Source organism: Pseudorasbora parva, chromosome 17 (genome assembly GCF_024679245.1).
Source record: "Pseudorasbora parva isolate DD20220531a chromosome 17, ASM2467924v1, whole genome shotgun sequence".
NCBI lineage: Eukaryota > Metazoa > Chordata > Actinopteri > Cypriniformes > Gobionidae > Pseudorasbora > Pseudorasbora parva.
The window spans coordinates 33,743,402-33,771,272 of record NC_090188.1 but is presented as its reverse complement, the minus strand read 5'-3'; the positions used below and the strand labels follow the sequence as shown (position 1 = coordinate 33,771,272).

At 37.4% G+C, this 27,871-nt stretch overlaps 1 protein-coding gene across 1 annotated transcript in view; it reads right to left on the bottom strand.

Moving 5' to 3' along the window:
- Positions 1–603: 603 nt before the first annotated feature.
- socs5b (suppressor of cytokine signaling 5b) overlaps positions 604–27,871 on the bottom strand; it is a 28,596-nt gene continuing 1,328 nt past the window's right edge. Inside the window, exon 2 of the mRNA XM_067421404.1 lies at positions 604–7,022. Within this exon, the coding sequence (XP_067277505.1) occupies positions 5,317–7,005 (1,689 nt within the window). The 5' untranslated portion in view covers positions 7,006–7,022 and the 3' untranslated portion in view covers positions 604–5,316. The remainder of the gene's footprint in view (positions 7,023–27,871) is intronic.

The window sequence follows — 27,871 nt, the reverse complement described above, 5'->3', positions numbered from 1 at the left end:
CGTCATTAATGTTAATCAAAGAACGGTAACAGAGAAAATGACTCACTGCTCCGACTAAAAAACTTGCCTTTAATGAGGATTCATCTAGATTTAATTTATAATTTATGCAGTGTAGTAAACATTACATTTATCATGGGTTTATTTTTGTGAATTATTTACAGTTCACTTAAATTAAAAGTGGTTAATATTTTTGAAGCCTAATGTAAAAAAACAACAACAAAAGATTGCTTTCAACTGCACTGTAATGTTGAATGGTTTTAATTAAATGTTTAAAATTAAAGTATAAGTATTGCTAAGTAATAGTATCAGTCATACTGTCCTTTATCCATAAAAGTATGCCATTGAACATGTTTTTTTTTTAAATACTGTCTTTATATGTTTTTTTTTCTTTCTATATGAATGTGGAGATGAACAGCAAAATTACTACATTATAAAATCTATTAAAAACTTTTGTTTTAAATCATGAATAATCACATGAAAAAATGTGTAATTAACCTATTTTTTTTATTATTGATTTTTTTTTTATATGCATGTATGCATGTATGTATTTATTTATTTATAGTCATTCATTTAAATAATGGACCAAATGAAAGAAACCAAAAATTTGAGATCATATCTATTTACTGCATGGAATACACTCAATATTTTATTAATAATATTAAGACAATGAAGCATTCACAAAGCACCAAGAGTGACATCTACAAGGGCATTGGCTGTAACAATGAACAGGTGAAAAGAGTAAAACAATAGAGTCCAAGTAAATATTCAGAGGCAGAGAGGACAAACAAAAACTATAATGTGAACATCTTGTTTTCTAAAAATGCCTCTTCCATCCATATATTGGTTAACAAAATGAGAAAAGATTGAAGGGAACAGAGAACAATATTTGGTGATATTGTGCGATCAGAGATTAGTTAAGTCTGTGGCAGCTGAGAAGGCTGTTGTGATTGGTCAGAATGTATAAGGCGGTCGAGGAGGCAGAATGACAACCATTAGCCCCCATCATCGTCAAGCCCTGTCACCACAGCACCCACACACGTACTGCTACCAAGCGTGCACATATAGCATTAAAGTGACATTAGATTGCAACCATGGTTACATCACACTCTGTGTATTAGAGATACAATTTATGTAAAAATATCAATTCATTAAGTGCTACTCTGCTTGCATAAAACTATTCAACTCCTTTAGAAACAAATTTTGGCACCAAAGTGGCAAAGATCAGAGGGCTCATTTATAAAACCAGATTAAGTCCAGATTTAATCCTGAATTCAGATTTAATCCTAAAGTACATGGATTTGATCCTGCATAGGAACAAATTGGGATCTAGTAAAGCTGAAACTGTCATGGCAATATACTTTTACAAGTGAAAAGCATGTTTCTGCTAACTTAATTTTCTGAAGACTTTAAATAATAATACAATTACAAGCTTACGGAATTAATAAATTAAATTCACTCACCAAATTAAATAGCCGAAGAAACCCGGATAAACCTTTTTCTTTACCATTCTATAATCTCATTTTCACCCTTTTTGTAATCATCAGTAATGATCGTGCTTTTACATTTAGGATGATCATACGCCTTTTTCATAAACGAGGCCCCTGAGCTTTACACGTTGGCACTAAAGGAGAGCTGAAAGAATAATGATCTAACCAGAAGGATTAGTAAAATCAAGATCAATTGCTGCCCTGCCACATTCTGTAGAATAAAGTCCATTATATAATTTACTCATACACCTCAACAATTATGGTACATTTGAGTATGTGCGATTATTTTTTTCACTGGCTAGTTTGCAAACAGGTTCTATACTTGACATGGCCATTTGGTCAGTATGTGCTACAGTGGCTGTCAAATTTCCCATGGGGAAAAAGGGCAGAAAGAACATCAGACTCCTCTGTATAGAGAAGCGAAGCGGTTTCAGAATTCTCTAGTTGATAACCATGAAAACAAAGACAAAGCATCTCCAGGCCATTAGCACAAGACAGCTCATAGAAGTCTCAAAACAAGACTCCTCACTGTAATCTTTGTTGACTTCTGCGCTCCCTATTTTAGAGGCAATAAACCAGGCCTGAGTTGCTGGAGAACACGATGGATTGGTGTTGGATTAGTTTGGTGTGTTATACTTCCCTCATAATACTCTCTCTAAACTATTAACTAAATAACTACTGCGGTTTCAAACACGGCCCTATTACTCGCAACGCTCAATGTTTCTCAATGGAGCACTGTTAGCCGCTTGCTAATGCTAACTTTAGCATAGCATCCAGACTAGACAAACAACTTGCTCTCTGCTTTCAGCGCTACATATCCAAGAAAGAGGGTGATGCTGAGGATGTGGTCAGACTGGGAAGGAAGAGGAAAAATTTGAGCAAAAAGTCCCTTTCTTCTCTATTTTCACAGCACCCATCAAGAAACACAGAGTGGTCCTTTTAGCAGGTGGTAAATTTAGAGGCTAGCATATTAAATTTAGCCTGTGATTAGTGCCTGTAAGGCAGGGCAGGGTGTAACTCTGCCAGGAGAGACTCGCTCACTGTGCAATGGCATAGAAAGTCCCAAATGACTGCATGAGTATGCCAGTGTTTAAATAAAAATCCAAAGGATTTGGTGAGGAACAGGCTGTCACTAAGCATTTAACAGCCCTCAAACCAACACCCTTAAAAATGATGCTTTCGGTCATAAATACGGCTGTTTACATCATCGGAGCGCAGTCCTGAAATGTGAAAGAGAATTATGAATGTCAGCTGAACACCTTCAGCATCGTTGAGCCTTGTTTGAACATTGCTTGTTTAAACATTTTATATAGGTTTCTTCACAAAATGTACTGTCGCGGTTTTCATACATCAACTTACACCACAGTACCTTCAAAGAATACCACCATGGTACATGTCTTAAAAAAACATGGCACTCCGATGGTACATGGTACCATGGCATTTCCTTGTTACCATATCCCAATAAACATGGTAACGCAATGGTACATTTGATTGCAAAAACTGGACTAAACATAATAGTTGTCAAATGTAATCTGTAATTTTTTTATTTTTTTTTTAAAATAAAAACCTGATTTGACCAACCTTTAGGTTGGTGTTATAGCCTGGCAAACCTTGTCTTGGTCGATCTCGACCAGCAGAAAAGTGCCTAAAACCTGGGAGAGGTTAAACTAAAACTGGCTTAGGCTGCTTTTAGATGGCTTTTCTTCTGTAAGGCTGGCTCCTAGAGCAGCTCTGAATATGCTAGCTGTGGCTAAGTGCTCATTCTGTAAATTCAATGAAAGGTATATTATTCTCAAAGCTGAAGTCTTGAAAGCAGATGACATCATCTAACATGTACTGCTACACAGTTGACATAATATGAGTCTGTATACAGAGCATACAGTGTGCAGGGTGGAAGAAATATTAAGTTGGTTGTCTTGAGTATTCAATCAGGTCATTCAAGTAGAAAAACAGTGAAAAAAAAATCTGAGTGAAGTTAAAATTAACACAAATGACTTCCTTTCAGCGACAACTGAAGCAGGTTCTGAATGAGTTTAATTGAGGATTTACTTGCAGTTCAAATAAAAAGCTTCAAAATGGGTGCTCCTCCGCCAGAAAACTGGACATAATTAAGCAATCGAGCTCAATACAAATCATCAAGAGACATGATGGAAGATTTCTCATTCACAATAACAACCTAGAGATGCACACCTTTGGTCACTGATCATCAAACACCCAAATTCTACAAACTGAATCAGTTTTACATATCCATGGTCTGACGTTTGCCTGGAACTTAAGGGTCTACCATTGCAATGCTAAACATCTGATATTAAACATGAGAGCATGATTTTGTTGGCCTTAATTGAAATTGTTTAAAGCCAAGAACATCAAAAGTATAGTTTTATAACTATATATTTTTACAATGTTCAGGGAATCTCAATCACTATAGTGCACACAATTATGACAAGGGAAGCATAGCTGTGCATGCTTCATAATGAATAAAAGTGCAACATTATCAAGTGAAACCAACCACACTTTATAACAGGACATCAATCCAATAAACATAAAATAGACACGCAGTGATGGCATGTGTGTTCTAACAATATCTAAAGTGAAAAGAATCGTAGAGGTATCTATACAAAGTTTTACAGAGGACTTTCTCTGTCCACTTCCGGCTGTTGCATATATAATCATGTTAGCTAAAATATAGCTTTGAGCTAATACCATATGCACAGGCAAGGTAAGAGATAATTGACACTAACATAAACGGGTGACTCATGCTGAAAATACGGGACCTCCTATGAATAAGGTTAATAAAAATCAAACAATATAATCTGTATGTACTTGAGTACTATAAGTCAGTGTGCGGTACACAAACAACAATTAAAGTGCCCCATGTCATTTTAGACGGTCACTGATAAAAAATAGAAAATAGTAAAATAGATTGTTTAAAACAAGATTTATGTTGGGATATGACACTACATTGAGGGCCCAGTTTAAATTCTTTCGATCATATGGCACAGTGTACTGTGCCTGTATGGTCACTCTCAGGCCACTGGGTAAAAGGAAAGAGTAGCTTTTTGCATCTAGTAGCTCCTTTCTCCTCACGCAATTAATTTATGCTTTTCACTTCTGTCTGCCTCAATTTAAAAAAACAAAAAACAAAAAAACAACATGCTTAGTGCTGAGAGGTGCATGTATAACTGTGATCCTGTTCATGTACACAAGGCTTAACAAGTGCTGCCTCAGGGAACTTGACACTTGTAGGAGGGCGCTGTAAATATCTTGAAGGTATTGCTGATAAATTAGCAATGATTTAGCAAATAGCCATAAAGTCAACGTGTCTAGATATTGAACATTACGTTTTAGGGTAGCAGATATTCAGGTATCAAGAGTTCCAAGATTAGTTGATGAATATATTTTAAAATCACTGGACTAAGCTAATATAGATTTCATCCATTTGCCTCACAAATGAGGTTAATTAATGTAACAACACTCAGTTTTACTGCTCAGAATAGTGTAAAACACTAGAAGATAGAATGCAGGAGGCATGCTAGTGAAGATCCACTGGATATAAGGTCATAGGAAAAAGAGCAGCGAGAATAAGACCATCTCATTCCCAGCATGCTCAACAGTTCAGCACATAAGCTAGCTTGACAGAATTTACTGTATTGAAACATATGTATGGATTCCAAGTGTAGTATTAGCAGGAAAAAAACTGCCAGAAGTTCATAACATCCTCTTTTGCCTTGTTTCTAAAGCCAGCTGTATGATTGAGAATAAGAGACAGGCTCCTCTGCTGGCAAAGCTCTTGCCCACAATCCTGCCTCTCTCGGCACAGAACCAGACCTCATTTGACCTTGAATGGCGGCTCTCTCTCTAGCCAGCGCACACGGACTTTCTGTTTGTAGTGATACTCCTTGAGGAAGTCCTGCATGGTTGGAGGCAGTGGCAAGGCTCCAATGCCATCGTAGGTGGTGCGTCTGCAGATGGCGGCTCGCGCCAGGTGCTGAAGGCTGAAAGGGAAAGTCCGGTGTAAGGGAGCAGTGAGCAAGGGCTCAAAGAACATACAGGCACTGGGATCTTTATAGTGCTCCAGTAAGCCTGTTACTGTGGAAGAGTGGAAGACACAGGGGTCATGCGCATCAAAGCTAAAGTTGTGATTCCATTGTTCAATGCGTGCATGCAGCGACCGATTGTAGCGTCGAAAACTAACGGAAAACAAGTAGTCCTCCTGTGCAGAGTCACGCAGCAGGAAAGTGCCTTCTGGCCGTCCATCCAGCAGTGCTTCTGCTTGGTACCGGTCCATTACCCCCCAATAGCAAGGAAGTGCAGTTATGGCCTGTAGATCAGGTACCAAACAATGGATATAGTCAATCTGTGTATGGACCTTCCAAGGTCCAGGTTGTCTGGAGCAGTGAGCGTCTCCAGAGGCATGCCTCTGCTTGGGCCTTCGTGTCTGTAAGCAAAGGGTAGTTGAGTCCTCCTCAGAATCACAGTCAACAGTGTGGGACGGCGCTGCCATACTTGCTGCAACCTGTGCGGCAATCCCGGATAACCCCCCAGAAATTGAGGAGACCGTTCCCAGGCTCCTGCCCTCCACAAGTCCTTCCCCGACACCAGGAGCCATCTTTGGTCCCAGTTTATAGAGGGAAGAGCTCTGTGAAGTTGCCTCCAGCGTATGGATCTGCGCATTTGGAGGGGGATCCACTCCTTCCTCTATGCTAAGTCTACGTCGTTCACGCAGCCTCTCCTCCTCATCCTCAGGGGAAGAATGTGCTGAATCAAATGCATCCAAAAGAGCAGTTGAGGAATGAGGGCTGACTGGGGCTGTATGTTGCTTAATTAAGTGCCACTTGTTGGCCAGATCCGAACCAGGTGGGAAAGGGCATGTTTCAAGCATCAGTTCTGTCAGGTGGATCTTGCGTTTGGAGGAAACCTGACCTTTGGCTGACTGAGAGCGGCGGTGCGTGGTGAGAGGAAGGCACAGGCCTACGGTGTCACGAAGACGCTGCCGCAGAGAACGGGTGCTAAGGCTGCGCCCACTGCTGCCAGCTCCTACAGAATCATTAATCTCTTGGATGGAGCTAATGCCATAACGACGCTCCCTCCTGGCTGTACTTCCTCTTGAGCGTCCTGTTCGCCTGTCAGCCTCAAGTGAACTTTGTGTTTTAGTTGAGCAAGAATGTTTCTTTTTACCTCCCCAGGGAGCATGACGTGAGTAGGAGTCCCTTCGCACAAGGGGTCCCCTCCTTCCATCCTCGCTATCTTTATCAATGGAGATTTCCACTATTTGGGGAATATCAGCCACACAGTTATGGCCTCTGCGTCCTCCAGTAACCAGTGGGATTGGTGACAAGGTCCGTGAGGGTGTGGAAGACCTAGTTTCATAGGGTTCTGCATGTGCTTCCCTGCCCAAATCCACCACACAGTGGACGCAATCTAAATCCTGACTATATAGATTGGACTCTGTGCCATTGTGAAAGAGGGCTTGGCATCTACTCCTGAGGTTACCCCACATTTTGCCCACTTTCTCCATAGACTGGAGACCACGACCTATCAGGGAAACAAGAAGAAAAAACAACACCAATTAAAATGTTTTCGCTGTTCATACATTACATTAAAGGTGATGCAATGACAGTGTGTAAACTACAGACAAAAAAAATTAAAAATATGGACAAAAGAAATGCGTGACATTTGAGTGTATACTGGATAGGAAATAATGGGTCTATAAAAAGGTAAATTCCTAGGGCACTGAAATGAATGCATATGCTAGCATAGTATTTAAAACTGTAAACTTGAGCGATCTGATAAGATTGTAGTTTTACCAAAACGGAATGTGATGCATATTAGACATATAGATAAAGCTACGCTACATGCGTTTAGTTTGTGAGCACAAAGAATGTGTGAATAGTTTTATACACAAAAAGCGGGTGGGTGTAGGAGTGGTACAGTTAGCAAAGAGTTACCAGGCAGACATGCATCGACACAAGGCCATGGCTATAAATGAACTGAGGGATCTGCTCACAGCTGATCTGCTGGTATGTACTGTATTACTGAACCAGTCTGGACCTGACCAAGAACTTTCACTGTCATAGTACAGACAGACAGACCACACACACGCACGAGAGAGTTAAAGACAAGACAGAAGTATGGATAGGGGGAACACAGAGAGAACATGTAGACAGGCACAAAAACTGCCTGTCTGAGAGGCGGTTACCGTTTCCTTTTTTCATAAAGAAAAAGTGCTGATCTTGTTTAATACACTGTGGTTGAACTGCACAAATTATGCTAAATTGAGGCCAACGGCAGATCACGCTCAGATCTCCCCATTATAAGAGGAGACAAAACGTATCATCTTCTCAGAGCAAAATATATGGTTGACTAGTCTAATGCCAAGATAATACATATGAAATTAGAATAAAACCTTAATATTTGAACAGACCATCTCATGAACTTACAAATAACCTCAAAGCAACTCCAAAAGAATCTAAAAAAAATAAGACAATGTTATGATGGCCCATTTCATAATTTCCATATCCAAATCTAGAAGTTATATTTATCTCTGTGTATATACTAGTGGTCAACTGATATTGCTTTTTTGATGGCCAATGCTGATATCTTAGAGAGGGTGGCTAATGTATATATATAGTTTATTCTTATTTAAATAATAATTTGAAAATTAATTTTAATCTGTAAAATAAACAGACTTATACTCTGGATGGCAACTTCTTCAATCCGTAATCATATTACAGTATTTTACACAAATAAAGACATTGTTAAAACATATTAAAATGAAGTAAACATAACCAACAGGCCAAAAAAAAGTTTTGCACACTGAATTATATCTTTTTTTTTACATATAGCAGTGATAATGCTATGAATATGGAATAGTGGGCAACTGGATATAGAGCAGCACAGTTTGAAATCAAGGGTGGAAAAGTTTGTCGATTCTGCATGTCCGATTACAGCTGAGCTCTCTAGTCTGCATGTTTATAAAAAAAGAAAAAATAAACCTATATAATTCACACTGACCGATCCGTTTTGCAAAGTGTTTTTATGCAGTCTACAAATGCACAATTCAGAAGACCTCATGGCTGGATTCGACTAAAGCTGGGTTCAGACAAGAGGAGTTTTTAAAATGGTCATTAATTGAGAAATCAACTTTTCATTCAGCCTTTGATATATAAAAGTTAATTGTGATATAAAAATATCCTATACGGTTCGGACACAAAGTCCAGAGCTATGGATAAAAAACTAATATTTATTCAACATTCAGTGGCATTGATTAAACAAGGTGCTGAAAGCATGCTTTAGAAATGTTGGCCCATATTGATAGGATAGCATCTTGCAGTTGATGGAGATTTGTGGGATGCACATCTAGGGCACGAAACTCCCGTTCCACCCCATCCCAAATATACTCTATTGGGTTGAGATCTGGTGACTATGGGGGCCATTGTAGAACAGTGAACTCATTGTCATTTTCAAGAAAACAATTTGAAATGATTTTCTGATAAAGTCTGTTTATTTTACAGATTATATATATATATATATATATATATATATATATATATATATATATATATACACACACATACACACATTTTATCTTTTTATCTTATTTTAGTGTAGAATGAGTAAACTTTTATTTTTTATAATCAGCTTAAGTTACATTTTTGGGTGATTCATTTTTTTAGGCTGCTCTACTTCAGTGGTTTAACAGTGCTCAATTGCAATAAAAATTACAATAAACAAGTGTATGTTGTGAACAAATCATTTGTAGAGGTTTGTCAAGAGAATCAGCCATGATAAACAGCCGATTTGTACAGAGGCATCTGATGACCAAACTACATTGGAATTCGCAAACAGAAAAACCAAGTAAGCCCATAGTGGTTTGTTCAGATTGCGTGTTTTTTAGCGAACCGTACCATAAGATGAGATCGAACTGTACCCATACCAGCTCCCGAGATAGTCTCGGCTCAGTTCGCTTTAAAGGGGTCTGAGATCGTTGTGAGTGTTCACATATGGGCCAAAAATCACGCAAACCGCGCTCAGATCCCTGTAAAGAAACAAGTTTGAAGACACTCTAAAACTCATGTACTGTGAGCCTGGCTTAAAGGTCCCGTTCTTCGAGTGTTTTCGAAGTTTTGATTATGTTTACAGTGCGCAATATAACATGAGTTCATGTTTCGCGTGTAAAAAAACAGTATTTTTCACACAATTGACTTATCTGTACAGCCCTGTTTTCTCCATCCTAAAAACGGCCTGAAGATTTCCTTGTTCTATGAAGTCCCTCCTTCAGAAATACGTAACAAATTCTGATTGTGCCAGCGCTTCCAGTGTTGTGATTGGACAGCAGCTTAGCGCACTTTGCCCGGAAAGGTTACGCCTCTTACCACAACGGGGAGATGCAAGCGCTGAATGCACGCTCTTCTCCACGTGGGAGCAACAAGACCACGCCCCTATTTTGCGGGTTCTTGTGGGCGGTTCTAGTGACGCCATTACAGCAGGAAGTGCAGGGGTGTAGTCCAAACCGGCCATTTGCTGTAGGCTTTGAAAGGGAACTTCTGTTAAATAAAATATCTCGCTTGGCATTGAACTTTGAGCTTTATAATTGTACAGGTATTATTTATTCTCTAACAGCAACATTACACACTAACTAAAGTTTAAAAGATGGAATCGCGAAGAACGGGACCTTTAAAGGGTTAGTTTTAAACAGTCATGAATCAGCGTATTGATTCACGATTTGGATCGCGTGTCAAACTGCTGAAAGCACGTGACATTGGCGATACGAATCATGAATCAAAACGCTGATTCATGACCATTTAAATCTTTATTTGAGGTTTGAAAACAAACGCGGAAGAGAAGACAATGCTGAATAAAGTCGTAGTTTTTGTTATTTTTGGACCAAAATGTATTTTTGATGCTTCAAAAGATTCTAACTAACCAACTGATGTCACATATGGACTACTTTGGTGATGTTTTTATTCCCTTTCTGGACATGGACAGTATAGTGTGCATACACTTAGATACACTTTCGGACTAAATCTAAAATATCTTAAACTGTGTTCCGAAGATGAATGGAGGTCTTAAGGGGTGTGAAACAACATTAGGGGGAGTCAATAATGACAAATTTCATTTTTGGATGATTTGTAAAGATTTGTAAAATGTAAAGGTGCAGTGTGTAATATTTATGAAGATCTATTGACATAAATGCAATATAATATACATAATGTTTTCAGTGGTGTATAAAAAAAAACTTACATAATGAACCTTTATGTTTTTATTACCTTAGAATGAGCCATTTCTATCTCCATAAAGCAGGTCCCCATAAAATGACGTCAACATTTTGTGCCACCATGTTTCTACAGTAGCCCTAAATGGACAAACTGCTCTACAGAGCGCTAGCTACTCTCTGCGGTCTCAGACGATGACTTTTTTCCTGTGTCAGCCATCAGTTTCTCTATGTGCTTCGAAAGGGAGTGGTGAGCGGTGGACAGTTGCAATTCGCAACCTCACCACTAGATGCTGATAAAATTTAAACTGCACCTTTAAATTATATAAAAGTGTATGTGCTGAAAGCTTATAGCAAATGAGAAAGTATTATAGCGTTTGTCTTTCGATACTAATTATATATATGGTCTGCTTTCTTCGTTTAACAGTTCTATTTAATAACACATTAAAGAGGCAGGTGGTCGAAGCACTGTCAACATAAAAGTCCTGATTCATCAGCCAAATGGGAACTTATCGGCTAATGCCGATATTTAAAAATGGTGATGTATCGATTAACCACTACTATCTACTGTGGATTTCTTTAAGGTACACAGATACTGCCACACCAATGTGCAGTGAAAATATCCTCCTATCATTTTGCTCTCATGACAATTTGAGCATCATGACACGCTGTCTTAAATGGCACACTTAATGTGGACTTGCAGTCTCGTGGCCTTCATTCTCTCATGCACACGTGAAGTCCAAGGGACTGCAGGGTGTCCGATTTATTGTCTACCCATTCAGAATTGCGCTCGCAAACAGTGGTTGACTGAAAAGAGAACATTTTAAATTGACTACATCAAACAACTTATTAAAGCATTTGGGACAGGCCTTATTTCAAGTTGTCAACTGGCTAGACTGAATATTCCTTGTTAGGTTGGGACAGCAGTCAGTAGCAGCAAACAGTATTTAACATGGTAGGGCTGGGCGATATGGAGCAAAAAATATATCTCGATATACGATATATATCTCGATATCTTTACAGGAAAAATAACCCCCTAAAAACTACAGCAAAAACAAATATGCCAAATACCACAAAAACTTATTTTTTTTAAATTGAAGTGCAAAGAGGTAGTCAAGTGCTTTTGCGACATTTCAAAAAAAAAAACTCCCTGATTACATAAATAATAATAATTGTAAAAGAAAATAAATAATATTGCCTTCTTTTCATTTATTTCATGCTTTCAAAAGATGAATCAAAGACTCCCTTTTTTACAGTTAAAGTAAACAGTAAGCATTTTGCAGAAAGATGGGGGCATGAATGAGATATAAATAAACTGATTTTGTCATAACACCATTTCCTGTTAAATTTTTTATCAAAATTCATACAGTGATGTTTGTCATGAGTTTGACAAAATTCAAACTCATCATGCAGATCATGTAGGCTACACATGAGCTGAGTTTCACTTCTTTTCCAGTTACAGAACGAAATATGAATGTCAGAAGGTAGGCTATATGATAATATGATACAGTACAACTTACAGAAGAGCACCGCGTGTCTCAGGACACCCGGGATGTCGCGTTTTTCCCTCTTGGTTAAAACACGAATAGACCTATTCATCATAATCCCGTGATAAAGCTGACAAAATAATAATAGTAATGATATTGCAATACTTTTTAAATGTTTTCAAATGATATGCGATCATTTTGACATTTTAACCGAAAACTATGCGATCAGTAAGACACAGATCATAAACTGGCATGATTGCAACCGCGTCTCGCACCAGTAGTGTCAATCACCTGACTGTGGGTGAAACTTGCGATTTGAACTATGATGAACATTAATTTTTCTTTATGAATTTTAGCAAGCAGTTGTGTTAGAAGGAAAACATGGTCTCTAAACTGAGTCCTGAACAACGTGCGCGCTTGTCAACATGATAACTAATCCGCACCTGGTTGTGGAAGCAGCCGTGTTCAACGAGACAACACGCGAGGGGAGGGGGAACAAAAGCAAGAGGCGGGAGGCGCGCGAGCGGGAGCGAGCACAACACGGAGAAGGCAAACAAGCAAAGTGGCGGAATCAGAATTAAATATAAACAATATATCGATATATACGATATGTCCAAATCCATATCGAGCTGAAAAAATATCTCGATATATTTTAAATATCGAGATATCGCCCACCCCTATAACATGGTGTGAACATTCTGTTCAATCACATTTGCAGTGCACACAGAAAAATTGGTTGGAGTATGCAAAAATACTGTTATTTATTTTATGCACAGCATTTGACAATGCATTCTTAACTACCATGCATTACATAAGCTGAATTGCTTTTAGTTAAATCAACCATATATTGATTTCATTATTTAAAATTGCTGCCAAGCAGCTCATGAAAGTCTAATTGGCACTCTCACTGTACAACTGCAAAAGTTCTTAGTTTGAAGCGCATTAACAGTGCACAGTTTGGCATCAGGTGCTGTTTTCATATTTAAGAGATGCTGCTTCCTTTTACTACAGAAAGGTACTTCAAACAATAACTTCAAGTAACTTCCCAGAATTAAGAAGGACCAAATCACCAGGTTCAATGCACAAACAATCATTCAGTCTACAAAATGTTAACAAAATTATTATGCATCATATTAATCACATTTTATTCTTTACAATAATACAAAATCTCTTACATTTTGTCAACAGTCACATCAAATAATATTATTCGAAAAGTACGCAGTCAAACTATTTAGTACACGTTAAGCCCATGCAAAACCTTACATGTTTTTGCAACATGTAAGGCAATACAATACGTATCACGATACATGGGTTACGATACGATATATTGCGATATTGTAAGAGAGGCAATATGTTGCGATATTTCGTTTTTGTGTTTTTTTTTTTTTATTAATTAAAAAAAATAAAGAACAACCATATGCCTAAAACACGAGATAAAAGTATTTTAATACAGTATAATTTATATCACTAATCACTATTTTGTGCAATCTGAGTAAAGTAAAATGTAAAGTGACTGCAGGATTCTTTATGTGTATATGTTTTAAAGGTTCACAGTATAGCAGTGGCTATTTAACAACAGAAAGTGCAGTTCATTTCATGACTGAAGGTTTGTTTTATGTTTAATACAGTTAAGCTATTTTCTATAAAGCAGTCTATTGTATAAAGTGCTATTTCAAGTACTGAACTGCAGAGCTGGTGCATCCATATCCACATCGCTATGATCTTTCATTCTGCTGCCACCGCTGTCAGTTTTGGAGTGTGTTTATTTTGTTACTGAGAGGAAAAGTTGCTGTACATTCTATCGAAACGATTCTCAGCAGCACGGGTGACGTCAGGATGTTAAGCGAGCTCTTAGTTTCAATGTGTTTCCTGAGTATTAGATTTTAACTCGTCCTATTTTGCTAACAAAATGATTCTTGTCGATTTCCTTAGTGGCTTCTTTTAAGCTGAAGCCAAAATGAGTCCACACTTCAGCTCTGTATACTGCAGGAGCGAATAATTCTATCGTCTTGAGAGCTGGGTTTGCTAATGCAAACACTAGTGATGCACGCACTTTTAACTTGCGCTTCTCCGGCTCCGCTTTAGTTATACGTTCTGAGATAACACTGCCATCTAGCGGTTGGGTGTTATACAGTCTGTGGTTTAAACCGAACACAAAGCCACGAATCTTGGATGTAAATAAATAAATATCGATACAGTGTTTTTGAGAATCGATACAGTATCAGCAAACATAATATCGCGATATTCACATGTATCGATATTTCATTATTTGTTTATGTATTTCTGTTATAAAGTAATGGTGTTGTTTCTCAAAAAAATTACCGATGCGGAGGGAGCGGGGTTTAGCGAGGCCTGCATGAAGACAGAGAGATAGAGAAAGATTACTGTGAACAAGTTTGTTTATATATATATATATATATATATATATATATATATATATGAACTTTGTTACAATGACCTAAATGAAGACGTACCGGTTACTTTTATGTTTTTCCATGCTGGTATGTCAGTCAATGGCGGTTAATATCCCTTGACTACTAATTTGTACTTCACAGCGACACAGTGTGCTTTTTGATAGAAATTCGTGATAGAAATTTGATAGATAGAGGGCGGGGAGCAGCAGCTCATTCGCATTTAAAGGAACGCACACATAAGCCCTATTCGGACGGTAAGCGTTTCTCACATTCTGCATTCAAATGGCGATTTATTCACGCCGGTGGAGCGAGTTGGGTGATCCTGCACACCTGGGAACACGCTGCTCACGTGGTCAGTCGAATGATTGTATTCTGTAAATAAAATTACACATGCTTTGTAGAATAAGAATAAATGCATATTAAAATACTCCTAATTATTTAATTATCCTAATAATAGTTCAATTATTTAAATCTGTTGAAAAATAGGAAAATATATAGGCACACATTATAAATAAAATGGTTTTCTGTCTTGTATTTTAGCTTAAAATAAAGGTTGACATTTTATTGAAATGAGCGTAAATAAGTTAATAATACAGCCTCTTATTTACATGAGGTAAACAATGCTGCTTGATTATTTTAACAATCGCTGCCTTCTCTAATTGCCCATTTCAAATGTTTATGTGCTTTTCTTTGTTTTATTTTTTGAGTAGCAATGAAATATTGCTTTCCAGCATTTCAGTAATACAAGTCTTTGAGATCATTAAAATGCATCCAAATTACATCGAAGCGAAAGCTTACTGTGCTCTGCAGTGGTCAAAAAGGATATAAACAGTGAATTTTGAAGTGATGAAGTATTCTTGAAAACTTTGGGAGTGCGTGGAAGGCAATTAAATTACCACACGACCTTGGTGTTTGTCTAAAAACAGTAGGTAATTTGGCAGGAGACTAGTAGGTAGTGGAAGAAAAACACAGACATTCTGGATTACAACAGCATCAAGAATAATAATAATAATAAATATATTAAAAAAAAAAAAAAAAAAAAAAAAAAAAAAAAAAAAAAAAACAGACAATGATACAAATGAAATACATTAAGACTCCACGGAAAACAATTACCATCTGAATAGCGCTTTACCCTGGTTTACCCCCCAAAATCAACCCGATCACACATAAATGCGTATAAATAGTACGAGTGTGCAATGTCGTGGAATGTATACGCCAAAACTCATTTTGGCGTCCATATGATACGCTGTTTTTCGCGTGCATATGATACGCTCTTTATGGCGTATATATGACACGCGCTTGGGTAGGTTTAGGGTGGTGGGGTGGGGGGTTCGTATGTATAATACGCCATAAAATGCGTCTCATATGCACGTGAAAAACCGCGTGCCATAGACACGCCAAAATGAGTTTTGGCTTATACATTCCACGACATTGCACACTCGTACTATTTATACGCATTTTTGTGAGAATACCCTGCAAAAATAGATGCACATTTGACATGCTATAATACATTATCTGTGGGATATTTTAAGGTGAAACGTCACAGACACATACTGGGGACACCAGTTAAGTTATACCTTACATCTTGTCAAAATGGAGTAAAATAGGTCCCCTTTAAATGACTGAAAATACATCAGTGAAGAGCAGTGGGATGTCGGGGAATGTTATAGAAGACTGAAAAAAACTCTTACACACTGAGATACGGCTTTGGACTGAACCAATCAAATGATCTAGAGCTACAAACATCAATGCTCTAAGCAATTCCAACAATCCAGATTCACTGTAGCAACAATTAAAGGTATTAAGTGTTCATGTGCTGTGAAGTTGATATCTGGCAAAAACAAATTAAATCAACCATTTCAGATTTACTGTTGCTGATCGCTAGCCAAAAGAATAACATTGCACCTGCAGAGTAATGTTCACATATCATTCCAAATATGACGTGATGAGACATCAACTTTTATTTCACACGCTCTGCCCTTTCAGCCTCCAGATACATCTCTGATGTACTGCAATATCAGATGCATCGGCTTTGCTGTTTTTCCACAAGAGTTGGCATAATTTTTTCCTTGACTATGCAAATCACTTTCACAAAAACAAACAGCTCTGGCAGGTAGTGTCTGTAAACCTTAAAGGGATAGTTCATGCAAAAATTAAACATTTACTCACCCTCATGTCATTATTTTTTTCCCATTCCATGAAACAAAGGTGCTTCAGTATGCCCAATCTTTTGGTTTCCATACAAGGAAAGCAAATAAATGCTAGTTTGAATATGCAGTTTCAGTAAAAAAAAGAAGCAGTTTCACGTTATATGCTACTGCTTTAATTTAAAATGTATTTTGTTCTCTGAGGTCCACTTATATTTTTTACAATAAAAAAAACATCCTAATTTAGAAGTAATAAGCTATTTTCTATCCTGCTTTTGACCTTTTTTTTTTGAAACAGTCAATTTTAATAGACATGCCGCATTCAAGACTTTAAAGTAAATGTAAACGGTTAACAGTTATGCATATTAAATAATTGAATTGTCCCCGCCATTACAAGAGTGGAAAACTTCTGATGTTGAATAATCTCATTACATAGTTGAAACATTTTGCACATTACATGGTCTTGGTTGTGGCAAATAAAGTTGAAGTACTGAGTTACCACAGTGATAGCTGACTGGATAACTTGCGGTGTTTTGCGTAAACGGAGTTATGATATGTACCATTGTTTGTCGCACTCTCTCATAGTCTATTCATTGTTCATCCTTTTCAATAAAGTGAAAAAGTAGTTATACATTCTCATTTGCAGTGTCATGTCATTTAAATAAAATAATTTCTTACTGATAACGAAAAGTTTTTATTTATGATTACAGCAAGATCAAACCAACAACAAAAGCAAAGGAGGGAACAGCAACTGTCATCAGAACTATTCACATTTTATACAGAAAAAGTACATACTTTAGTTTTTAGTGTTAAGCAGAAGAGTAGGTGAGCTTTGGGTAAATAAAACTGTCATAATCGCATCTTAAACGGACAGCTCTGTCGGAGTACGTGCATCTTGTCAAAGTTTAAAACCTCAATGTCAATCATCTAGCGAATGTTAAAATTCTATTTCAAATTCAATTTAATTTAATTTCCAAGCATTTTGAAGAGATGTTGTAGATGTAGTAGCATGTTGCAGGTTGTCATTAAAGGGGTGGTTCCGTGTTTTTTTTCTAGGCTTGGTTGTGTTTATGGGGCGCAGTATAACATGTCTTAATATATATATATTTTTTAAACGCTATATTTCTTATACTTTACCTTTATTCCACACCGCTGTCTTAACTGTTCTTTGAACGGCTAGTTTGCTTCCTGATTCTATGAAGCCCATCCCTCCGAAAAACACAATGGTCTTAGATTGGTCAGATGGCTAAATGTAGTTTAATGGCTGAAGTGCCAAACACAGCTTGTCCGAAAACGCCACGCCCCTAACCATCACGGGCCAAAGTCACATCTGCGGTGTAAATAATGGTGTCAATATGGCCATACCAATTTGAGCCCGAATCAGACCCAGATAGCAGGGATGAAGGTTAAGCAGAACCTCTGCATGCAAGGCTTTTAATGGACTTTAATGAATGGTAAATATTTTTGCATTTCAAGTATTTTTGTACTGTCACTGCTGTTAGTTATCTTTTCATATTCTGTTTAAAGTTTTACTGTATCTGAATACTCAAATAACAGAAATGTCAAAAATAAAAAAATAAACAATGTTTGCGGGTGTGATTACATACAAGTTCAGTGTTTGTAGCAGTTTGTTGGAGAAGTATGAAACAAGTTAGTTAACTGCCTAGCGTAGCCAAACTGCGTTGATCTTGATGCAACCAAAACACACAGACACTACACATTTAATTTTAACCATTGCTCGCAAAGTCCAGTGTCCCGAGAAGGGCTGAATACGAAGTCTTTAACTGGGGGTGAAAATAACATTGTTTCAATGGCATGTCTGCAACACTAGCAACGTAATGACTGCAACGTTTACGTAGCCTCGTCCACTTTGTTGCGTGTTCGTGGGGACAGTGTTTCTGTTAATAGCAAGGGTTTATGATATGTCACCAACCCGAGAAGAAGCTCGTTGTAGTCCAAACCGGCCGTTTTTTGTAGGCAATTAACTGCCATAACTTTAAAAGACATTGTCTCCGTTTGCATTAAACTTGCGTCGCTGTAACTTTGCAGATACTGTTTATGCTCAAGCAACAGCATTACACACTAACTAAAGTTTAAAAAAGTGAAATCGCATGCAACCACCGCTTTCATTTTTTTCACGAAGTAAATGCCTTTCCAATGTGATATGTGATGGGAAAAGGGAGAAGAGTGAACCCTCTCGATTGCGTCAAAACCTAGATCCTTCAGCCTTATGCTTCACTGCAGCAATGAAGATGGTGCAGTTGAAATGAGTTAATTTTCGGTAAGGTAGCGGCTATTTGCAATAAGTGTAAATAGAATCTAGTTGCCATTTACACTAAATGCAAATAGCAATACATGCTATTTACACCAAGTGTTAATAGCAACTAGATTCTATTTAAAATGATAATTTCACAGTGTAAATAGCTGTAGTTTATATTTACCAAGTGAAAATAGTAAAACGTATATTCTATTTACACCATATAAAAGTAGCAGTTCTTTGCCATATAAATAGTAATTACACATAATATATCATTTATTTTGACAAATACATACTATATGCACCTCAGTGTGGTTTTACATTAACAGGATGCAATAATAACAGTGTGAATTATGGTTTTAAATGACCTACTGTCATTTTTAACTAGTGTTTTTTTGTCATTTTACCTACTGACCTACTGCCAAATTACCTACTGTTTTTAGACAAACACCAAGGTTGTGTGGTAATTGAATTGCCTTCCACGCACTTCCAAAGTTTTCAAGAATACTTCATCACTTTAAAATTCACTGTTTATATCCTTTTTGACCACTGCAGAGCACAGTAAGCTTGCGCTTCGATGTAATTTGCATGCAATCTCAAAAGATCTCAAAGACTTTTATTACTGAAATGCTGGAAAGCAATAATAAATTTGGTATTAAATGGAATGCTGCCTTAAAGGAACACGCCAACTTTTTGGGACTTTGGCTTATTAAGTGTATCCCCCAGAGTTAGATAAGTCTATATATATATATATATATATATATATATATATATATATATATATATATATATATATATATATATATATATATATATATATATATATATATATATATATATATATATATATATATATATATCTCAATCAATCAATCACTCTCATCTCACGGGGGCTGCGCCTTCTGAGAATATAGTCCACAGTATGTATATGTTTATAAGATAGCTGTGTCTCATGTAACCTTGTTATTTGTACGCGCTGTGACTATAAACATTGCAACATGTAAATAGGAAAATGTTGGCGTTATTTTGTCACTTTTTGAGCAGTATAGGCTAGCTGAAGCCATATACCTCCAGTCTTTGTGCTAAGCTAGGCTGGCGGGAGTGCGTGTCAGACTGAGTTATGGGATGCACGGAGATGAGAATGATATATATGGACTTATCTAACTCTGGGGGATACACTTAATAAGCCAAAGTCCCAAAAAGTTGGCGTGTTCCTTTAAAGGGACAATAAAAGCCCTCATTACACTATCCCTAATCCCACCCAATAAATGCTTTTATGATTATTAAATGTTTTGTTTGGCACTTTATTTCCACATTTAGAACATTTTCTTATTGAAAATAAATGCCGTTCCGATGTGATTTGCAATGAGAAAGAAAAAAGAAGAGCCAGCTTTGCAAAAGGCAGATTCGAAACCTTGATTGCGACAAAACAGTGATCTATTATCCATACGCTTTACTGATTGCACCACTGAGGATGTTGAACTACGGGCTTTTAAAAAAAAAATTAAATGTTGTTTGGAACAGCCAGGCATTGTTAGGCGGAGCTCGTGCGAATAGCACTTGCCAACAAAGCACGCTATTTGTACTTGGCGTGAATAGAAACTTTTTTTAAAATCTTGTTTTGCCCAGGCATTGTTAGGCGGAGCTAGTGCAAAAAGTGTGCATTGTTGGCAACTGCTATTTGCACTTGGTGTGAAAAGACTCTGTTAAAAGTTATAACCAAAAAAAAGTTCACAATGCTTTTGCAGCTTAAATATAATGTGGATAACATTGAATAAATAAATTTTTGTCAGGCTAGATACTGATAAGTAAATCACTCAAACCCCTTTATCTAAACATCTCTATTTAAAGGGGCCATAACACACACACATAACGCACAGTTTCTTCCAATCTCATGTCAAATTTGAGTACCGTATTTTCCGGACTATAAGTCGCTCCGGAGTATAAGTCGCATCAGTCAAAAAATGCGTCATGACGCGGAAAAAAACATATATAAGTCGCACTGGACTATAAGTCGCATTAGGGCAGAGCTGGAGCCGCGCGCATGCGAGCACGCGAGCACCCGCGCGCGCATGCGACCACCTGCTCGCGTGCACTCGCTCGTGCCCGCTTCACTGCATAACCCGAGCAGAAGAAAGAAAGTTTGAAGTGAGTGAGAAACTTGTAAGGGACTGGCGAAAAGCAGAGGTTACTTTAATTGTGATGAAGAAGAAAAAGAAATCTACTTGCGGACTGTAAGCAAGATGGCCAGAGCTGAAGGAACGAGTCCACAGAGAATTGAACTCTCTGCCGGGAGAGGCTCTGCCGCGCGAGACGAACGCTGTGAGACTCGTTCTCCGCTGCATGTTTTACTACATGCTGTTTGTATTTTGCAGAATAAGATTTTCTTTATGGGAGCATTTTGTTTGTGTTCAGTCTTTCTAAGTTGTTGTGTATAAGTAAATATTAGGCTACAGGAGCAGCATAGAGCGCATTCTCGCGGCTATATGTTTATTCTTGTCAGTCAGTATGAATTAAATTTGATATATAAGTCGCACCTGACTATAAGTCGCAGGACCAGCCAAACTATGAAAAAAAGTGCGACTTATAGTCCGGAAAATACGGTACCTATAGAGTAGTATTGTATCCTTCATAACTCTTTAGTTTTATCATATTTATAAAAGACAGATATTCTGAGTCTCTACCGAATCTTTCTGAAAATAGTCAAACTTGTGAAGGTATGCAGTGGGCGGAGCTAAAAAAAAAGAATCACACATGCGCACACAACTTGTTAATGACGCCTTTGCTCGTACGCGGTAAAGGTTTTTCCACAATTCGGCACAGCAACACATCCTGTTATCCTCAGAGGCAGCGCTATGGTTTTGATGCTGGAGTAATCCTGTGCTCTCTCTTTTTTATTTACTACCACATGACATGCACAAATCGGTGGGCGGGGCTAAACAAGCAATGATGTAAAAGTAGACGCAAATTTTCTTCTACAGAGACTTTGTTGCATTATTACGTCATACTGTGGCAATCCAAAATGAGTCATTTGGGTGTTTTTGGACTATCAAGGAAGTTAAGTTATGAAACTTACAGGATATTTGTATGGTACAACTCTGTCAAAATAACTAGTTTCTCATTTCATGACCCCTTTAAGAACACATCACTAGCAAATAGGCAAAACAAATGTTGCACCCCTCTTTCTGCTAATAAATGATTGTGAAGATCATGTACAACCAGAAGAGTGATAACCCTCACTCTTCTGTGACTGTGCATGCCTTTCTGAAGTTCTCTTCAGGAGCCTCTCCTCCAGACTCCCAATTAGACAGTCAAATAAGGACCGTCTGTTTTCCCTCAGAAACTATTCTGATCGAGCTGTCACAAATTAGAAAATACAGAAAAGCAAGAGAGTTCCCTAAAATTAACAAGACCAGAGATCAAGCATATGTCACTATCAGACCAGCAGTTTAGGATATGAAACTCCTCTCGTGTAGCTCTCCTGCATAAAGGCACTTCAATTTGGTGGTGTAAGTGCATGGATGAAGTGCCAATGAGTGTTATGAGCCCGGCAGCTCATCTACCCCCTACCCTGTGTCCTCATTAGCTGGACTCTTTTCTGATCATCAAATATCAAAGGAGATGCTACAGCTCCAGTCAGCAAGGATGTGACAGTCACTGTGTATTGATTATATATCCGAATGCTATTTTGAAACATATCATAATACATGGATAACTTTAATGCATGGGAAGAGCAAGCAAGATTGAGAAAGGGAGGGAAAGGGTGTTAAACTACAGACATGACAATAGAAATTTAATAAATCATACAATTTATAGCAGAAAGCTATGAAGATATGAAGATATAGCTGTAAATATATAAGCGCTAAAAAGAAAAACTGGACAGATAAAGTTAGACTACGACTGTTAAGCAGCCCCATATTAAAACCAGAAAATATCCTCTGCAATTTTCTCAGTTCGACACGCCTATTCTCATGGGGTCCAGATGAGTGGCCTGGCTGTTGGACAACATTAAGGGGCGGAAGTGAGTTTTTTTTTTTTTTAAGAGGAGAAGAGAAAAAAAAAATTCAGTAAAAAAAAGTAAGGAAGTTATTTGCAGATCCGTACAGAGAGAGACAAAGACTTGGATTGGTTTATGGCAACGACACACATTGATTAACCTTATTAACAACTGAAATCATTTAAAACATGACAGTTGATTCTGTGTCACATAACAGGGCAAAAGTAAATATATGAACTAGTAATTTAATAATACACATCACTTCTTAATATACATGGGAACTACATGTACTATTTAAAATTGTCCTTATAAAAACTAATCTGCCACAATGCCCATCAAAAACAAATGAGGAAAAGGTTAAAGAAATGGTGACCAGTCACAGGCTCTTAAAGGGATAGCTCACCCAAAAACTTAATTATTCATTATGCGTCATTATTTACTCACACTCATGTCTTTCCAAATCCACAAGACCTTCGTTCTTGATGTTTTTTTTATTGTATATTTTTGATTCAATCCGAGAACGTTCTGACCTCCCCATAGACAGCTGTTTCATTAACACTTTCAGGCACAGACAGATAGTAAAAACATTGTTAAAATAGCCCATGTGACACCACAGGTTCAACCTTAATTTTATGAAGCCACAAGAATGTTTTTGTACAGAAAAACAAACAAAAATAACTTTATTCAATAATTTCGTTTTAGCTTGTGCCAGTTTACGCAACAGTGCAGCAAAGCTGTTCAAATGAGCACCACAACGCATGTGCGGGAGCTGCACCTTGGTAGACTGGCACAGCCTAAAACTAAATTCTTGGATGAAGTTGTTGTTTTTGCACACAGCGTTCTTGTCGCTTTATAAAATTAAAGGGTTAGTTCACCCAAAAATTTTAATTATGTCTTTAATGACTCACCCTAATGTCGTTCCACACCAGTAAGACCTCCGTTCATCTTCAGGCACAGATTAATATATTTTATATTTAGTCCAAGAAATTTCTGTCCCCCCATTGAAAATATAAGTTTTATACGGTATACTGTCCATGTCCAGAAAGGTAAAAATGATCAAAGTAGTCCATGTGACATCAGTGGGTTAGTTAAGAGTTTTTTGAAGCATCAAAGATACATTTTGATCCAAAAATAATAATACATTTTCAGCATTGTCTTCTCTTCCAAGTCCGTTTTCAATCCGTGTTCACAACTCTGCCGTGACGCTGATGACGTGTTAAGCCCTGTTTATACTTTTACCTGGCTCCTCAGCGCGAGCCTCCGCTGACTGCGTGCGCTCCTCCCCAAACGGACGAGGCTTTAATACTTGACGCGCTCGCCGTTGTGCTATTCTTTGAAACGACAGAGGGCGACTGAGTAATTGTTCTATAAATCATCAGGAAAAAGCGTTGAGAAAAGTGAGCTAATGTACAAAGGTGATGATAACTATTTTAGTACATTTCACCAAAAACCACACTACAAAAGAAATGTGTAAAACTCAGTAAACCTTGGCTTGATATTATTACTTGTGTTGTGACATGAGAACAAAATATATGTAAAATGCAACTAAATTGACGATCTCTTAATATTTCCTAATTTCACTAAACATTTTAGTGTCGTGGTTTATTTATTTATTTGAACCTAAATACACAGGTGCACAAGATAGCACGTCAGTAGCGTCACTGCAGAGCTGTTAATGTGGATTGACAACAGACCAGGAAGAGAAGACAATGCTGAATTAAGTTGTAGTTTGTTATTTTTGAATCTAAATGTATTTTTGATTAGGAATCAACCGATATATCGGATTCCCGATATTTAAGCATTTTCCCATAATCGGGTATCAGTTTTGTAATATCGGAGTCACTGATAAATGGCGCCATCTTGTGGACTTTTTGAGAATTGCATATATGCGCGCCATTAAAGGACAAGAGGAGATGATTCAACAACGGTGTTCAAAGGTAAAATAACCGGCATCCCTTAATTAATCAACTTTATTTAACATAACAGTAAATAAATTTGAAATATGCACAAATAAGATGGTATGAGATATATAGTTATGTAGTTTAAACTTGGCGCTAGAGAAGAACTCACGGAGTCAGTCAGGTAATCCGTCATGTCACAATAGACTACACATAACTACACGTAACTTCACATGAATGAAATACAACAGCCATGAATGAGTGCATGCTGGAAATAAAAGCGCCAAACTTATTTTATTCTCTGTGTTTATGCTCAGTCGCGTTCAGCCGTTCACTCACCAGGTTATTTGTTGCTCCAGCATATAGGCTAGTCACTAGGGCTGGGACAACGCGTCGACGTCATCGATGACGTCGACGCAAAAAATACGCGCATATTTTGCGTCGATTCGTCAGACTCAAAATAAAGATGGTGGCGCTGGAGAGTAGTAGCAACCATAGATATACATAATAAAGTATATTATGTAATTAAGTATATTATTTATTATGTATATCTATGGTAGCAACACGAATGGCTCCTCAGACTTTCAGAAGTGCAAGGCTTGAGGGGTGGCCACAATCTATGGGGTTGGCGCGCGGTGCGCACGGAGCATCACAGGCATGCGCGCACGCGTTTTGTCGTCACGGCTACATAAACAAATTTCTGCACACAGGAAGACAGATGTTTTGGTAATATTTGATGTATTTTAATCACAAAAACAAACGTTTGCATCAAGTGAAAGCATCGGACGCATTGACGTTACCTACATAATAAGCTGTTTTAAATTTAAAATGTTCAATGTCTAATCGCGCTGATGTGACCGAGGGTATCCATCCTCTAAGTGAGCAGTTTCATCCCAGGACTATTCCGGTTTTAAACGGAATATTGGCGCCCGTAATGCACTCTACATGTAACTTTTTTCACTGTCATGCCGCGGATGCGCGTGGTGTTTCTGTTGCGGGTCAGCCACGGGGCTGTGTGGCGTTTTCTCTGCCTTTGCACACTAGAAGCGTGTCTGACGCGGCGCTGCTGCTGCTATTGATGCGGAGGGAAGCCCTATTCCTAATGTTAAACATAAATAGCCTACTGATACAGCAAAGAAAACGTCGGGAGTAGCCACATATCTATGGTATTGACGGCAAAATAGGCTACAGAATATGTCGTTCTGTATTGACAGTTGCAATATTTCAAAATCGATAATGACGTTTTTTATTATTACAATTAGGCCTATATATTTGCATTTATGTAAACCTACAGACTTTCAAACATGAAAATGTAATTTAATAATATGTATTCGTGTCAAAATGATATATAAACATCTTTTCCTATTCTATTTTGCCCGGAGACGCTCCCAACACACGTGAAAAATAGGCGCTCTTCTATTTCTAGCATGCACGCGTTTTCCGCGCGTCACAGTCAGTGTGCGAACTCCAACCTGTTAACATGTGAGCCGAAACAAAAACGAACACGCCACGCCGCCGAGACGCTCACGCTTGCAGTGTGTCCCCGGATTTGATTAACCAACTTGTTGATATTTAATCGATGGGCATAGCCTGTAGGCTGAGCTGCATACATAGAAAAATCGTATAATATGTTTCTTTGTTGTAGGTTAATACTTATTTATTTGTGTGTGTGTGTGTGTGTGTGTGTGTAGCCTACTTTATGTTTTCAAGGTTTTATTGAATGCATTGCTTTTGTATAGTCTTACTTTGGAATTTTAAGAGCAATAAACATATATTGCAATGTTAAGGGATTAGTTTTTTCATTCAGATAATTAAATCAACATGTATAAATTGCTATTAGGCAATTAATGGGGAGATAATCGGTAATCGAATCGAAACCGAATCGGACAGGAAAAATGAATCGTTAGATTAATCGATGCATCGAAAAAATAATCGCTAGATTAATCGTTTAAAAAATAATCGTTTATCCCAGCCCTACTAGTCACCATCTAAACAAGATCGACTCATTTAAAATTCCTTAAATTATATTAACGTCTGCTATATAACATTTATATAATAAACATATAATTACAGCTCAGTGAAAATGAATTATCTCCGCGAGACGTGCAAGTTAAACGCAGAGATGAAAACAGCGCTCTGTCATCAGCATTTCATAGACCGACACAAACATTATTAATAATTTTGATATCTTACTAGATGAGATTGACTGCGTTTGCATATTCCAAAGAGCATTCACTCTTTAGTCTATTAAACACATAAACCTTTTAAAACTGTAGTTTAAAATGAATGCTTATATTTATGCTTATGGGGAGTTGATAGACTAACTCTCATTTATTCATGTTCTCCATTTGAAAACATTAGACTTTGTAAATGTATTTGGCCTGTTGTTAATATGGCTGAATTTATAGATAAAAAGGTAACAGTATTAACGTTAAAAAGACATTGCACTGTATTTAAAAAAAAAAAAAAAGATCTCTTTCAGACTATTTATTGATGTAAATGTCTTTTGTTCTGTATGTAAGGGACTGAAATTGCAAAAAAAGTATAGTGTTTAAAAAGCTCAGTTCAGGGCTGTTGCTGCCATTGTAAAGAACAGAAATACAATAAACAAATATCGGTTCTACATATTGGTTATCGGCACATAAACATGCAATAATCGGTATTGGTTATTTAAAAAAAAAAAAAAAAAAAAAAATTAAATATCGGTCAACACTATTTTCGATGCTCCAAAAAATTCCAACTATAACCCACTGATGTCAAATATGGACTACTTTGATGATTTTTTTATTACCTTTCTGGTACTTCTGGACATGGACAGTATACCGTACAATGCATACATTTTCAATGGAGGGACAGAAAGCTCTCTGACTAAATATAAAATACTTAAAACTGTGTTCTGAAGATGAACGGAGGTCTTACATTTTCATTTTTGGGTGAACTTACCCTTCAAGTTTGAGCCACTGGAATCAC